General features: G+C 40.0%; 1 protein-coding gene across 1 annotated transcript; it reads right to left on the reverse strand.

Moving 5' to 3' along the window:
- Positions 1-2,455: 2,455 nt before the first annotated feature.
- LOC147610264 (phototropic-responsive NPH3 family protein NPY4-like) lies at positions 2,456-6,005 on the reverse strand. Its single transcript, XM_086786275.1, has 2 exons — positions 4,948-6,005; positions 2,456-4,740 (listed from the first exon to the last, which is right to left on the reverse strand). Exon 2 carries the CDS (start codon positions 4,726-4,728, stop codon positions 3,049-3,051), a length of 1,680 nt encoding a protein of 559 aa, XP_086642401.1. The 5' UTR covers positions 4,729-4,740; positions 4,948-6,005; the 3' UTR covers positions 2,456-3,048.
- Between the last annotated feature and the right edge of the window lie 11,143 nt (positions 6,006-17,148).

Raw genomic sequence — 17,148 nt, forward strand, 5'->3', positions numbered from 1 at the left:
GTTGGTTATGGGAGGTTCTTGAGTGTGGGGACTTGTGGCCCAAACTCTTTCGTGCTCTTTAGTAGGATGGCTATGGCATTTTTCTCTTCTACTGGTGCTCCAATATATGCCAATTGTTGCATTTGAAGTAAATCTTCTACAATTAAAATGAGACTCACACTTTCAAATTAACAAATCTTAGGCTCTTTATTTTAGGGTGGATATGGAATTCTCCTCTTCTACTCAATTGTTACATTATGCTTTTTATTTCACATGTGCGGGGAATGACTCATTAGTTTTCATTTCAAGACCAAAGAATTGGATTTTAAGACTAATTTTTGAATTCTTTTCCTTTGCCCCAAAAATCTTTTCTAGCTAATCCCATGTGTGGGAATGACTCATTACGTTTCATTTTAAGACCAAATAATTTGATTTTAAGGCTAAATTTTAAGTTCTTTCCCTTGGCTAGAAAAAGCTTTTCTAGCTCATCTATCAAGTCCCTTTTGATGTACCTTTGTTAACAATGTGATGAATGAAAGCGTCTCCCAAACATAATGCAATTATAACTAATGCATTTATATCTTTATGAAGCCACAAATTCTTCCCATTTTTGTGTTCTTTAGGCAATTCTCTCTTCCACTTACAATCCACCAAAACTATCCTTTATGAAAACATATTTGATTTTCACTTGCCATATGTTAAAAAATTCTCCATTAAACTCTTCAACGAGAGGAATGAAGTAGCCATGATAATGCAATGAAAGGGGGTCTTAGAACTTGATTACTTTGAAGACCAATGTTTACCCTTATACAACAAGATTTGATGCAATGACCAATGCAATTAAGCCCAAATCACTAAAACTCAACAACCCCAAAAATTGTTAACTACAAAATTTGTACCCTAGAATATGGAGTGTGAATCAAGGGGAAAGTGAGAAATGATGATGGGAAGAGTGAGAGAAACTCCCTAATTGCTCAAAAATTTCAATATTATTAACACTAATGACTGTGATTATTAGTAAAAATCTAGAATTGAGTAAGCTGCTAGAAATCACCATTACATAAGATATTTGAAGCAACTGAAGTAATAAATATTCACCCTTACAGAGGATATTTGAAGAAATTGAAGTGATAAATACTTCACTCTTAGCAAGTAGATACCATGTATACCTTCAATTTGCACCCAATTCTTTAGATTTGATGAAAACAAGCTCTCCAAGGCAAGTTGAAAAATGGCACAAAATTCTGGCTTCTCGAGAGCTTCCAGATTGATAATCTTGATGCTTGTGGTGTTGTGAGTGATTTTCAATAGCTTGGTGCCTTGGATGTAGCTCCAAATTATAGTAGAACTCTAATGATGAGGTTTGAGATGCCTAGAGCCATATATTGCTAGGGAGTGATGGTAGGCTCTGATAAAACTAAAAAAATAAGTTGGGAGCACACTAAGGTGGATTTTAAGCTAATCATGCTTGCATAATGAAAGTAGAGATAGTGATTAAGCTAATGAAAAGATGATGATAAGAGGTTAGATTCAACACACACTCATTTGTATTAGATTGGGTGCCTTTAAATAGGTTGGAGTATATCATCATTAACACCTTGCTTTGCTTAATCCATTACCTAGTCCTAATATGGCTCCCACAATTCTAGATTCCACCTTGACTCAAGGCTCAATTTTATGCACCAACTAGCCCCCTTATTCTAGGCTCGTTCTTTTGATGCTATCTCCGGAGGATTCTTACCCACATACATCATGGCTTATAACTCATTTAGCCAATCTACTCATGTGACATTTGATTTGACACCCTTCACATAAATTCCTGAGGTTACATGCTCCCCCTTAACACCCAAATGATTGATACCCTTCCATCACTTGCTTTTGAACAAAGTGTATGAGCTCTCCCTATTCGGGATACCCAAACTAACTAGTCTTGTTGCTCAAAAGACTCATAGCTCTCTTGTTGCTGGTAGCATCTCAAAGCACCATCGTGGTGGGATAGGCTGAGGTGGCAAGGACACATGTTTGAGTGTCAGGCATAATGTTTATAGATCCTGATGAAGGGCATAGGGTGTTGGCTCTGATTCCACCCTTGAGGGTTTCTTTGGTTCTAGTGCTAGGAAGTGTTGTGATTCTTGTATTGTTGACGATGAGATTTGAACTCAGAACCTCTCCTCTTCACAAGTCACAAGCCTGAGCTCACCTTGGGAAAAACTCTTGCTTGAAAGAATTGTCAATAATTTGTAGCATTAGTAATCATTGACCATAGACATGCGCATAGGAAAAAGGTCCATCACAATAACTATTTGAACTCAAAACCTCGGAGAAACTCTTGCTTAAATAGATTGGTTGATAATTTATTCTATTAGTATTATTGACCATAAACATATGCATAGGCAAGAGGTCTATAAACACTGCTGCAAAACCAGATGTAAAGAAGACCATGGCTTTTGTAAAATGGCAAATTGCATCTATGAGCTTCTTGTTAACAAGGTTTCATATTTATTATGATTATATATATTCATGTTGATAGTTTATAGATAATACAACCACCCACTTTGGGGAGGGCTTCACAGCTTGAGTAAGAGAACCAAGGGCCTTGAGACTACTCTCTCTACATCACATGACCAGATCTCCCTTCTTCAATAGTGACTCTTTGGTACTACAATGGAAGCTTGTTTGTATCAATTTCCCCTGCATTCTCTGTCAAGTGTATACTCTGCCTCCTTACTACATTGAAGCTTTGATCTCCACCACAATCAAGACATCCAGAAACATGCAGAGTACTCTCTTGAATTGGTCTAAAAACAGTGTGGGTAGCCCTATGGTTGCCTTCATACTGGATATACTAGTAGAACTTCAATGGTTACTTGCTGCACCAATGCCCTAGTGTGAACTTCTTTGCTGCACCATCCCTTGACTATTTGATGCGTGTAGAACTAAGTAATGCAAATTGAGCTGTGGTAGAAGCTACTACTCTATTGCTCTATACAGATTGAGCTATGGAAACAGTTGTGACACACAGTGCTCTACGTCAAGTGTAGTGTTTCCAAAACGAGCCTTTGTAGATGCTCAATACTCAACACTGCTGCAAGTTGAACGGTGGGCGGGCGTATCCGAAGGCACCTCCTCCACCTCATCTGGGATGATAGCATGGACACATCCATCCATCCGGGGCTTGCTGAATATAATGTCAGGGCTACTCTCACAACTATCTTGGAGAAAGCAGACCTTGCTCCCTCCCATAAGAGCAGCATACTGTTTCTGAAGCTCGATGATCTCCTTGGAGCGCCGTGAGTTCTCCTCCAAGAGCTTGAGGCTGGCCTGGATGACTTTCTGCATGATTTGGCTGAGTTTTTGCCTGTCCTCGTCCCCAATTACAGACAACTCCTCACTGTGTTGCTGCAACACATATTCCAACACATGGGGCTGGCATAGAAAAGTGGCATTGTTGAGGGCTTTCTCATCGTATGGGGAGCTCAGCTTGGTAATGTCCACGAGCCCCCATAGCCTCTGCTTCTCGTCGGATGAGAACTCAGCCTTTGCAACCAGTTTTTCAACTGCTGTGTACAGCATATCATGCGATGTTCTAGAGGTTGCTGGAAAAGCTTCGATGAAAGAGATGAACTCTTCAGCAGAGACTGATGCCGTGTCTACGAAGCTCCACAGGCAGGCGTCGACCTCAGTTGCCACCTCCTCTGTCTCCTTCTCCCCCACCTCCTTTGTCTGCTTGAAATGCTTCACCAGAGCCAACAATGTCCGTGGTTCAAAGCTGTATGTGAGCAAGTAATCATCTAGCTCATGAAGACTGCCTCCAATCCTCTCCTCTAAGAAGGCAATCACGGGTTCGAGCCTCTTGACCATGACAGCATCTGCTCTCTTCATCAGCAAACCTGCATGCCCGAGTAGGCTGCACCAGTACTGTGAAGAAAGCTCCAGCCATGGCCTGTCCAACGTAACACTCTTCTCGAGCATTCTTATCAAGCAGATGACCACCCAACACCTTGCTCTATCTGTTCTGCATTCAGTAACGATTGTGCTGTCCAGCCATCCCTTCACATTCCTTCCTTGCCTACACTTTAAGTTAAGGTTTACCTCTCCATTAACAAGCTCTTCAACTACCTCTTGCACATAGTGGTCAGGTAAAGAAGCCACTCTAACTAGAGTATCAGTTAAGATCTGGCATGGTGAGCTTTGCCAAGCATTGGAAGATCCACTGCTGCTAAGAGAGATGGGTGCTGACAAGTACTTTGTGTCAAAGAAAGCCTTGATGCAAGCTGCCGAGATGACCTTCAGGCACCTCGACTCGATGTAGTCATCCACCGGTGACTGCAACCTCTTGTACTGTTGGAGGAAAGCCATGGAGGACCTCCAATGGCTGAAGATGTTCAAGTAGAGAAATTTCTTGGTGCTGTCCTGCAGCTCTGCCATGCCCAAATGCTCGGCCACGGCCCGGATTTTGGCGACGTTCTCGAGAGTGTAGGTGGGTTTGATGAGGTAGGAGAAATCTGCTGCTACAGAAAAGCCATCTGCACCCCCAGGCATGTCTCTTATCTCTACTATACTGGCATTATCTGCTTTGTAGCCACCGCTTGAGCTGGGCAGGTTTCTAAAGTAGAGGCTTGCATTGAGCAAGGGAAGCATGTGGAGATGGAACTCATGGCCATCTACAAGCACAGTAACATCACTAAACTCTCCTGTTTTCCTCACCCTCTGGAGCCACCCACTGAAGCTGTTTTCCTTCTTTGCCATAGCAAGGTATATCTGAGCACAAAATGGGCAGGATTGTGCTCAGCAGCCGGCCCAACAGTGAGATAAAATGCAAGAGGAAGAGACAAATGCAGCAGAACAGTGATGTGATTAAGGAAGCTCAGCCGTCTGAACAGTACGATTAATTATGTGTGTGTGTGTGTGTGTGAACAAGAGAAAAAGAGAGAGCGAGAGAGAGAGAGAGAGAGAGAGAGAGAGTACCTTGACTTTGAACTGAAGACCTTGTCAATGCTACAACACCATCAAGGGGCCGGGGGTGTTCCAAATTATGCTTTTTGTGCTGGTGCCCAAATCAGATTATGGCCAGAATTGCACTCATTGACAAGAAAAGCATCTCAGTTGCACTGAAGATCTGTGTCTAGTATGAGTTCTAGGGCCTAGCTTGGACAAAAAGAAACCTTGCCTGTAGCTTGATGAGGACCAATGGAGAACACAGATCTGCAACAGTGAGGGGTAACATGGGGGATGTAACCCACATGGGCACTTGCTTTTCCCTGTTTGTTCCCCAAGTGGGAGAAAAGAGACTCATAGCCCATCAAGCCCCTTGGAGCGCAAAGGCAAAGGCCCCATCACCTTGCACACAAGCACAACACACGAATCTTATCCAAGCTGCAAGCCTTGTAAAGCAAAAATTGTGACCTGGATGAGAGCATGGAATAGCCAGAAAAAGAAAAGAAAGCAAAAAAAACAGAAAAGCACCCTTGTTGGGAAAAAGAGGGAGTTTGTTAGGTAGAGTGTAAATCTTAGAAAATTCCAATCCCCCTCACATGCTGGCCATCATGATTCATAGATGAAGCTGGTTCAACAGTTGATAGTGATTACAATGGAGATTAAAGAAGATTAAGCAAGTAAAGCAAGCAATCTGTGGTGAGTAGGATGATAGAGGTTGGCATGCAATTGATTGTGATTCCGGGAACATTGATGTAGGTAGAGATTATTCGAAAAGGAAAGACAAGGAGTTGATTGGGATTAGGACAAACTAATGGAGATTAGGAGCGTATATATACAGGAAAATCCGGTTTAAGACAATTGGGTGGCAAGGTTAAGACAAGGATGGGTTGATTTGATGGAGATTAGGGATTGAGCAAAGATGGAGATCTGGTTTAGCAAAGTGTGGGAGCTCCCAAGGATAAAAAATTGGAGAGAGAGGAGGAGGTACTACGGGTTTTGAATAGGGTGGTGATTAACACTAATCAAGGGCAATTAAGTGGTGAAGGAAAGAGATTAGAGAGAAGCAAGAGGTTAGAGGGATGATTGGAAGGGGCAACCAACACATGGATAATCAGGGCATGAGTTATAGGCCGAAATCGGGTCGATCCAAAGCTTTCCCTTTCAGTACACATCGTTCTGTGCTGTGAGCATTGCATTGTGGGAGTGGGAGTGGGACTGTGGACAGGCTTTGTCTCATCATTAATTTTTTTTTAATTTTATTTTATTTTTGAATTCCAATTTCCATCCTCTTTTTTTCCCCACAGCCAGCCAGCCACGCGCAAACGCTGGCGAACGTGTTGTCCGAAAACGAAATGTCTTCTCAAGTTTTATATCTATATATATATTATATTATATTATATTATATTATATTATTAATTTATTAATTTATTTTATTTCCCTGGTGACGGATATATATATATCGGGGGAGAAAAAGAAAATTCGGGCTTTTTTGTAATTTATGCACGTGGGGGCGCTGATGACGCGACTTGATTTTTTTATTTTTATTTTGCCCGTTTTTTTACTTTTGCGAAAGAGAAATATGGCCTTGCCCGTGCCGGCAGGCCTGCACGTTTTTACAAGTGTTGGTAGATTTGCATGTGCTTTTTCTGTCAACTCCCGTGATCGCTCAGCTCTGTTTTTCTTTTCGCGGCACAAAAATTATTATAAAAAAAAAACCTCTGCTCGGGACTTTACATATAATAAATACATGACCAAAAATTTATTTTTTCCCAGGAAATTTTCATCGTACGTTCTACTAAAAAGCGCCAAATGTCAAGAGATGATGGGTCCACGGAAGCAATTTAAGCGACGTAATAATAATATATATCCAAACATTAAAATTGCCTCCGCCGATAGGCTTCAAACATTAAAATTATTAAAATTGCCCCCACTGCATCGGCGCCGCGCGCGCGTGTGTGACGTCATCCCTTCCCTCTGATGTGGTGGACCTTCGCCATCCAATCGCACGATCGCTCGTGTAGCATGCATAAACAAACAATATAATATTATATGTCTGCACACCCGTCCGTGTCCATTGCTTGCATCAGTGGGCCTCCAACGCCCCTCGCCACTTCAATTTAAGGGTTCCAAGTTCCAACGCCATCCATGATCCCACCAAACGGCCCGCTCTCTCTCTCTCCCCAAAACAAGTGCTTAAAAAAAAAAACATATTTTTCAACCAATCAAAATAAGGACAATGTTTCAAAATCTCTATAAATGCCCGTCTTATAACTATATACGAAAAATCATTCCTCAAAATAACGGTTACTTAAAAATCTCAGCCTGTTTTCCTTAATTCTAGCCCATACAAATACTCTAGAATGTCGTTATTTTCGAGCCTTGCCCCAAACTGGCACTCAAGGCTGCTTTCTGAGGGGGTCGTCATGCCCGTTTACGAGCACAGCACCAATTGCCCGTTTACGAGCATTTTGGTCGTAACATACAACCAGCTCAGTTTGAGTTGTCCTATTTAATAAAAAGGGTAAAATGTGGAAAAACATGCATTATTGCTGCGAAATCAGTCATTTTGAAGAGTGACCTTGCCCCAAAAATCATCTTTGGCACTCGTACGCACAACAAACAAGCCTGGCCAAGATGGCCATCTCTCTCTCTCTCTCTCTCTCTCTCTCTCTCTCTCTCTCACCTTGCCCCAAAAATCATCTTTGGCACTCGTACGCACAACAAACAAGCCTGGCCAAGATGGCCATCTCTCTCTCTCTCTCTCTCTCTCTCTCTCTCTCTCTCTCTCTCTCTCTCTCTCTCTCTCTCTCTCTCTCTCTCTCTCTCTCTCTCTCCAACTCCAGACCAGGACTTGCTTGAGCAACGTAGACATGCAAGGTACATGATTCGTGCGGATGATGACCCATTATCAGTCAGGACATAAGTGGTGGATATTGAGGCCATGTACATGGTTCATGAGGATGACGACGCATTATGAGTTAGGACATAAGTGGTGGATATTGAGGCCATGTACATGCTTCATGAGGATGACGCGACACATTATGAGTTCGCACACTCCAGACCAAAGTTTGTTAGTGGGATGCTTTCGTGTATGTTTTCTACTATGGACCATAGATTTAGCTCAAGAGCAACATGGTCTTTGAATTATGTATTGGGTCTCATGGGTCATTTTGGCCTTCTACTCTGGACCATAGATTTAGCTCAAGAGAGACATGGACTTTAAATTATTTATTGGGTCTCATGGGTCATTTTGGCCCTTTGTAAATGCTAATATTACTTTCTTCCCCTCTCTCTCTCTCTCTCTCTCTCTCTCTCTCTCTCTCTCAATGCATGTAAGCATATAATATTTGTTCACAACCAATAAAATGTAATCTTAAGATTTTAATCTTATGCTTAATCTTACTAGCTTAAAGGTCTTTTATCTTTCTCTCTCAAAATTATCTTCTTCTCTCTCTAGAATTTTTCTTGTAGAATTATTCTCTCTCTTATAATTCTTTGCATTAATATTCAAAACAAATTATAAGCATTCCATTGGGCAATCTATATCTAAGGCCTTATTTATTCACCTAAAGCTATTTTTTATCGCAAAATCCTAATCCTATTTCTCTCTCTAGTCTTAGGGGTTTTTCCAAAAAATGAACCTTATTCAAAGATCTTGATTTTCACTTGATTAATATCCTTCTAACAAAATTTCCTTTGAAGGGGATCAATTGTACACATCTATGTGCATCCACAAGGTACACACTTATGTGCATATTTGTGCACCATGGACACATTTATGTACACATCTATGTTCACCATATACACATTTGTGTGTAATGTGCACCATGTACACATCTATGTTCACCATATACACATTGTGTGTAATGGGCACCATGCATATTACACATCTATGTTCACCATACGCACATTTGTGCATATCCACAAGGTACACACTTATGTACATATTTTTAATGCACTTTATTACTTCAACTCAAATTAATTTCTAAAGATCAAGCCGTTTATCTTTTTCTACCTAAGGCTCAACCTCATAATTCTAGAGTACTTATTTTTTCTAAATTTAGAGCTTTATCCTTAGACTATATTTTTAACCTAAGGTCAGATTAATAAACTAAACCTAAGATAGCTAGCTTCTATGGTCTAATATTATGTTTCTAGGAGTATAAGCAGAGAATATTCCTTTCTCAAAAGATTAAATTAACCCTTCATACTCGGTCAATTCCAAGCCTTAGAATTAATTTAGTGCCCATTTAATTTAATTAATTAAATATATGCATATAGTTATATAAGAACCTATAGCCTTGGAAAAATTGTAAGGTTCTTACATATTTATTTATGTAAAAAATATTTCATTTACATTAATTCAATTTAGACAAAGTAAAGGCAAGATAAATTCTAGAAAAGGTCAAATTATTATAAATATGAACTATGCCTTTCGAGGCTTGCTTTGGGCTTGATGTTGATGCAAATTGAAGTACTAGAAAAGGGACTATACTAGTGTAGAATGGGAAAACACTGAAATGGACTTCACAAGCCTCAAGAAAAAACTCTTGGATTGAAGGGGAGGGCCTATCTATATTTGAATGTGGTGGGGTTGGGAGCCTTCACATAAGAGTATAAGCAAAGAATATTCCTTTCTCAAAAGATTAAATGAATCCTTCATGCTAGGTCAATTCCAAGCCTTAGAATTAATATGGTGCCCATTTAATTCAATTAATTAAATCTATGCACATAGTCATATAAGAACCTATAGCCTTTGTAAAATTCTAAGGTTCTTACATATTTATTTATGTAAAAACTATTTCATTTACGTTAATTCAATTTAGACAAATCAAAGGCAAGATAAATGCTAGAAAAGGTCAAATTTAAATTATAAATATGAACTATGCCTTTCGGGGCTTGCTTTGGGTTTGATGTTGATGTAAATTAAAGTACTAGAAAAGGGACTATACTAGTGTAGAAAGAGAAAGCAATGAAATGGACTTCACAAGCCTCAAGAAAAAACTCGTGGATTGAAGGGGAGGGCCTATTTATATTTGAATATGGTGGGTTTGGGAGCCTCCACATGCTACTAGTCCTCTTGAGTACCTACCATGCATACCATAGAGAAACTAAACCTTATACTAACATGCATGTACTTTTTCTAAAGTGAACTAATAGAACGTGCACGAATCTTATTTAGCATAAAATCACTTACCATAAACCATCAACAAAATATCATGGATGGATAAACCACCACCTACCAACCCAATCCACCTTATTTTTACCTAAACCATGGTTTTCCAAACCTTAGAAGAATTACCCTTAGTCTAACTAATTTAAATTGTGTGTGTGTGTGTGTGTGTGCGCGCGCGCGCGCGTGCGTGCACACACACACACACATAGTGGTGTATATTAATTTAATATTTCAAGGGTTGATCTTGTAAATAAATACTTTCATATTTTTAATTAATCCCTAAAACTTGATTTAATTATTTATTTTATTTCTTAAATTAAAATTTATTATTTTTTCTTCTTGATCTAGATTTACATATAAGGTGTGCATATATGTACCCAGGAGTCTTCCCTTTTATTTTTGCACATAGATCCCTGGGGGTACACATGTGCACCCAAGGGTCTTCCCTTTTATTTTTACACATAGACCTTAATTTTTTTAACACATAGACCTTAATTTTTAAAAAAAATATTTAATATAGTTATTTATATAAATATATATTCTTTTTATAATCAATTAAAATTCACTGCTTATTAGTAAAAGAGACATTTTACATTCTCCCCTACTTGTTGAAAATCTGAGATGTCCTCATCTCTCGTGAACTGGGGATATTCTCTTACTAGATCTTCTTTCTTTTCCCAAGTCGCATCTTTAATTGGGAAAAACTTTTATTTAATTAATACTCCTTTAATATTCGATTTATGAGGAGATTTTCTTTGACATTCAAAACTTCTTTACATTCCAATTCCACATGGCCTTGAGTGGGAAAGGTAACCTGTTAAGATGTCAAGCTCAACATGAGCTGAGGCGCTTGCATGATCATTCGACATTTACATCACTGGTGGGTTTGGTAGCTGGCACCAACATACCTTCGCCACATAGATTCTACAACTGGACTACACCGACTAGTCCACACCTACCCAATCCACACCTACCTAGTCCACTCAGCGTGTTCACATTATGGACCACTTGTATATACTCTACTAGTCTCATCTTGTTTAGCACTAGGCCCAGGTTGAGGTTGATGTTCCTCATGCACTTCTTGGGATGTAAAAGTTTTATCCCTCATGTTTTGTTTAGAGGCATCTTGAGAACTAGTGGACGCACTTTTAGTTTGCTTGTTTCGGTTCTTTTTCCTCCTAGTGATCTTTTTTCTATTGGACTGTAGGGTCTTGTCCACTAGATTTGTCTTTGCATCCCTAGTTCGAGGTGTCTCATCAGTCTGTATTTCGGCATTTCGTGTCTGTGATCTAATCATGACTCTAAGTGGCACGACATCCTCATTCTCAGATGAAGGTGGTGATGGAACTGCCCCTACAAGGTTGAGTGAGACCTTTGGTTGAGAGGTGCCTTCCTCATGTGGTTTCAGCAGACAATCCTTTGGGAAGTGTTCTACACAACACCCTAGACAATATCTTTCAATTGGTGGAAACTGTTGTACTGTTGTATTGGATCGAGATGCTTGCCTTGAGCGATGTGGACAATCACGAGCCCAATGGGGTTCTCCGCACTCATAACAGGGGCCCATTGGTTTGGCCTCTACTTTCCTTGGCTGCCATTGACCTGAGGGGCCTGGAGTCCTAGGTTGGTAGCCGCCTAGCAACATCAAAGAGTTTTGTTCCCCTGGTTGCCAGTGCTTGGCTTGGGTATGTGGGACTTTCAAAGAGATTTTCTTTGGATGAATATGATGCATATTCCTCCTCCACATAGCCTGGGTTTACCAAGTCTCTACACATATTTGAATTGTCGTAGTCGACAACCCTCACAGGAGCAGTCCCAGGAGCAGGAGGTTGGGCACCAAGAACAGGTCGTGCTTGCTCTTGTGCCATCGGTGGCTTACGTTCAAAATTAGTATACTGTTGATACATTTGTGGAGCCACTCCACCCCTTGGCTGCTCACGCTCCTGTCTCATTCTTGCAATGCGAGTACATTCCTGTGTGGTATGGGTAAAGTTCCAAGCACAGGCTTGGCACCACTTCTTTGTGGGTTGGTTTGTGACTAGAGGAGAAAAGGTATTACATTCCTCTGTTTTATGGTTACCGCCACATGCTCCACAAAGATGAGGACCTGTAGGAAGTACACTCCTCATTCTCTGCTGTTGTTGTGGCTGCATGGGTGGACGATAGGTCTGTCCCAATCTCCTTAGTACTAGGTTAGCTATTTGGTTTGGATTTACTAGCGCGCTAGACCCTGAACTTTGGTCATCACCCCACTGATCTCTAGGTTTCATCTCTGGGCCAGAACCATCTTGGAATTTGAAGTTATCGGTGAAATCCATAGCATCATGGCAACACTCATTGAAATTTGTATGTTTCTTCGCATAGAGATGTGTATGCAGTGTTGAATTTTTTAGTCCTTTTAAGAAGAGAGAAATTAATCGACTTTGAGCGGGCTTCTCATCTTCTGGGCAACGATTAATGTACTGCTTCATTCTATTTACACAGTCTCTAACACTCTCATTCTCGCCTTGCTTGAAAGAGTAGATGTGTGCTACCGTGTCATGTTGAATTCCCATCAAGGAAAAAGCAGCAATGAATCTCTCTTCCAAAACTCGTAAAGAAGATTTGTCTGAAGCCTCTAGTGCCTGAAACCAAGCCAGGGCTTTTCCCTCAAGAGTGAGTCCAAATCCTTCAATTTGAGTATGCTTGTCAGCCACTTGCTCAGCTCGAACTGCTTGCCTAAATGCTGCTACATGGTCGTATGGATCTCCCAACCCTTCATACTTCTTTACCAATTTCTGAAGAGTCGATGGCCTTACTTGTCTTGAATACTCATCATAGGGCCTACGGCCTCTCACTCTCAGTGGGAATTATTCCTCTCTTTGGTAAGATGGTCCACATGCATCCAAACTTGGTGTGGGTTCCCTATTACCAGCCTCAGCAAACCCCTCCAAAGATCTTGTCACCCGCATTTCAAGAGGTGCATTTATGGGAGGCCGAGTTGGCTCCCCTCTCCTCCGATTGTCATAGTGAGAAAGATGTTGTTGTGGTGTGACCGGTGGTCGCACATTTGGTGTAGGACAATATCTTGGTGCTAGAGTTGGGCTACTAGCAGTGGTCCACTTGGATGTTGAAGGTCCCTCTCTAGTGAACTCTCGTAGGGGAGGAGCAACAGTTTCTCCAAGAAAGGCTGTCTCTCCTGGTTTGGTTGTATTTGTTGAGAACACTTCCATGAATAATGGTTGTCCTTTCCACGTGAGTTCCCGAATCTCTTTCCAATCTAAGGCTCGGTATTCATTGTCCCATTTATCAATTATTATGTTCATGTGTCCTGCAAGCTTCTCAACTACCACCACAAGAGCTAGAGGAAGATCTAGCTGTGGCAATCTAGTTGTGGCATAATATCCCTCTAACGAGTCCTTATAGACCTCTTGAAGTGGGTCATCCTGTAAGACCTTTGTCACTGGAATTTGTCGTACAAACTCCCATTGGTTCTCAGCCCCCTGATCCATTTTACTCTTGCCTTTCTTATCCCTTTCCAAATTTAGATCTACAAGAAGTAAATCATCTATGGGTGGTTTTGAGGACTGGGCATTGGTGGAGGGTCCAGGTATGTCCGGCTCAATGAGCCAATCATCTCTAGACTCCCTTGCTCTGGAAAGTTTTGATAAGTCTAAGAACTCGGTTTTAGAGAGCTCCCCTAATTTGTCTACATTTTCTGGATGGTAGGTGACTTCGTAGCGAACACCATCTCCACCCATGTACATGTTACCCTGGTCATTGACTAGAGGTGCTCTATCAAGTTCTGAGAAAATGTCTACGATCTTAACAAGATACCGTTGTTGTGGATCCCTAAAGATCTCAGCTCCTTGAGCATTTGTGTAGACATATTGGAGTCTCACATTAAGTGTTAACCCCATGGTGTTGGCTTCAAATGGATTAAAAGATCTTGCGGGTGTCCTATTTGGGGCTACGGACTGACTATTTGACGGCCCAAGATTGTCCATGGACAATGAACTAGTTGTTCTGGAGGAAAGGGTATCGGATTGGGATTCAGAAAGGGTTTCAGCAATATCTGCCAAATTTCCTATCGATTGGGTCCCACTTTCCTGCGTAGGTACTCTAGAAGGTGCCCTAGGCCCTATGGCAGAATCTATAAGACGTCCCGACCGCAAGTGCATAAGGTCAAATTTTTTTGGTTTTTTATGTGTTTTTTTTGTTTTGTCTTTGTTTTTGTTTTTTTTGTTTGTTTGTTTTTTTTAAAGAAATATATATATATATATGTATATATATATATATATATATTTTACCCTACCTAATCACTAAATGCAACTAAAATGAGTACGTGTGTAACTATCTATCCTCCTTTTTTTTATTTTTTTGATATTATTTCTTTTATTATTATTTTATTTTTTTTTCCTAATTACAAAAAAATATGAATCACGCTAAACAAAACACTAATTATGCACAAAAATTTTAAAACAATGCAAGTTACCCTAATGAAGCAAAAAATAAAAAAATAAAAAATTGCAAAATATGCAAAGAATATGGACTCCTAAAAACACATAATTTATAGATTTTTTTGTTTTAAAAAATTTCTATTTCTTTTCTTTTGTTTTCTTCCTTTTTCTTTCTTTGGTTGTTTTTTTTATATACTAATAAATTTCATACTAATTACACAAAATATGAATCTACTAATTATGCACGCAATTACAAAAATTCTAAAAAAATAAAAATAAAAAATGCAAGCTACTTTAATTATGTAAAATTTTAAATAAATTTAAAAAATGAACAATGGATTCAAAATACAAAAATAAAAAAATTTTTTCTTTTTTTTTCTCCTTTTTTTTAAAATAAATTTATTGTTTTATGGTTTTCTTTCTTTTTTTTTCTTTCTTTTTTTCTATATCTTTTTTCTTTTTCTTTTTTTTCTTAAAAATAAAATTTATATATACTATTTTTTTATTGTTTTGTTGTTTTTATTTATTTATTATTATTTTTTTATTTAAAAAATACAAAAACATGAAAAATTATGCAAAGAACCTAACATGCAAAGAGCTATCACACAAGCCTCAACTACACATCATTTCATGCACAAGCTTCATCACATGCACTCTAAAATTCACAAATCAAATTTTAGCATCAAAACATCATTAAGAAATCTAGATTAGCAAGTGTGTAGACCATAACCTCATATCATTGAAAATGTAGAGAATAGAGAGTACAAGATTGAAGCATGAATGGAGATGGAGAGCCTTGGGAGAGCACATGAGATGGAGCTATGGAGCAAGCTCTCTCTATGAGCCTCTCAACCAAATGACCAAAGAGTGCTTTAGCTCTCAAATGGGCCACTTTTTATACAAAAACTCTAGAACTCCCAAAAGTTCCCATGTGGGATTATTGTCAAGCCCTCTCCCACATTCATCTACAACTTGGAATTCTTTACAAGAGCCCTAAGTGTCTTTTTTGTTGCATCCTTGCATTGATCTTCATTCGGCATGCAACAGTGTGTAATCTAGATTTTTAAGGATATGCCTTTGAGTTTGATTACTTACCCCAATCATGTTTAGGGGTGTGATGATGGGTCCCGTTTGTGGACTTGTCGCCACAATCTTGTTGGGGAAATCCTTAATCCAATTATCTATATGCCACAATGGTTACATGTAGTCGGTGGCATGTTTGAGGGTACCGCTTGGTTGAGTTGAGAAAACTTTAGAGGGCATTCTGAAACTTGATAGGGACCTTCACAGTGCTAGAATTTGAAGAGGCATTCTTCTAACTGTGGCGTTAATGTCCCAGCCCCTTCCCACTGCAGCAAGTTGGTAAACTGGCTTGACTCCCCCTCTTCCATCCACTACATAATAGAGGATGAAGCTCTATGGGATACTCAAAGATGTGGGGGGTCCGTTCAACATCTACCTCATATTCTTGTAATCAATAGGCTACTCGAAGCTTACTTGATTAAGAGGTGTCACCCGTGGTGGAGGTGTTTGTGGTCCTAAGACTGGTGGAGGTAATGGCACATTGGGTGCATGGTTCTGGGTGCATGGTTCATGCCCTTTGATAGGAGTTGTTGTGTGGGATGTTCAACCATTGCTTGATTTGCTGTAGGACCGAGGGCTAGCATTTTTTGTGGCGTCGGCAATCCTAGCTATGGTCTCGAGTTGGATGGCATTAACCATGACGTCCTCCCAGGTGGTGATACCTCTAATGACCAAATCATTATGGATACGTTCATGTTTAAGCCTATGGATAAATCGATCAAGTGTATATTATTGGAGTCCTGTAAAACCTAGAGAAACAATAGTAGCACTCCGGACTTAGTCCATTGGATGATAATACTGTGCTATGCCAAAAGTGATGTGCTTTTAGTTCTTCTACTGCCCCACTTGTTGGCCCTCCTTCTATGTGTTGTCCCACCAGCAACTAGACCTTTTGTTGGCTGCCGAGACAAGTTATCTACAATCAACCAATAGAGGTCCCATGCCCCCAATGAAGATGATGGTGCTCATGTGGGCTGATGCTCATGTTGATGATGATGATTAAGCCGATGCTGATGCTACTGACAAGAGTCCTATCCCATAGCACCTAAAATAAGTTCTACAGTGCTAGCACAAGTAGGACACTATGGATAACATGCGACACTCATAGCTAAGACATGGTGCAAGCAGATGAAACTATAGGTAGAACTCATCCACAAAGGTGGCTCCACAATATCACTCCCCTCTACTCATTGACTTAAAGGAAAACCAAGGAACTAACATCTCCTCTTTTCACATCTCGACTAAGTTTCACCTACTTGGGTAGCCCAGTGGAGACTTGCAAAGTTTCTTCTTCCTTTGCTCTGGCAACGTGGATTAGTGCCTCTACTGCCTGCACACACTCATATGTGTACTTGGGAGGTTTTCTTTGTGTTGAAGGTGATATTAGTAGGTTGCTTCCCTAGTAGTTTCTTTGCTCATTAGATTTTCTACTAAGTCTATGAGAGCCTTAGTGTGGCCTCATGTGTTATGGGTGGCAAGGGCAACATCACACTCCTTGGCAAATTGGTTATTAGCACACGGACTATTTGGGCC

Source organism: Cibotium barometz, chromosome 49 (genome assembly GCF_041138505.1).
Source record: "Cibotium barometz isolate CiBa-2024 chromosome 49, ASM4113850v1, whole genome shotgun sequence".
In the NCBI taxonomy this organism is placed as follows: domain Eukaryota; kingdom Viridiplantae; phylum Streptophyta; class Polypodiopsida; order Cyatheales; family Cibotiaceae; genus Cibotium; species Cibotium barometz.

Coding starts and splice junctions, on each gene's coding strand:
- LOC147610264 (XM_086786275.1), bottom strand. CDS start 4,728: ATGGCAAAGAAGGAAAACAGCTTCAGTGGGTGGCTCCAGAGGGTGAGG.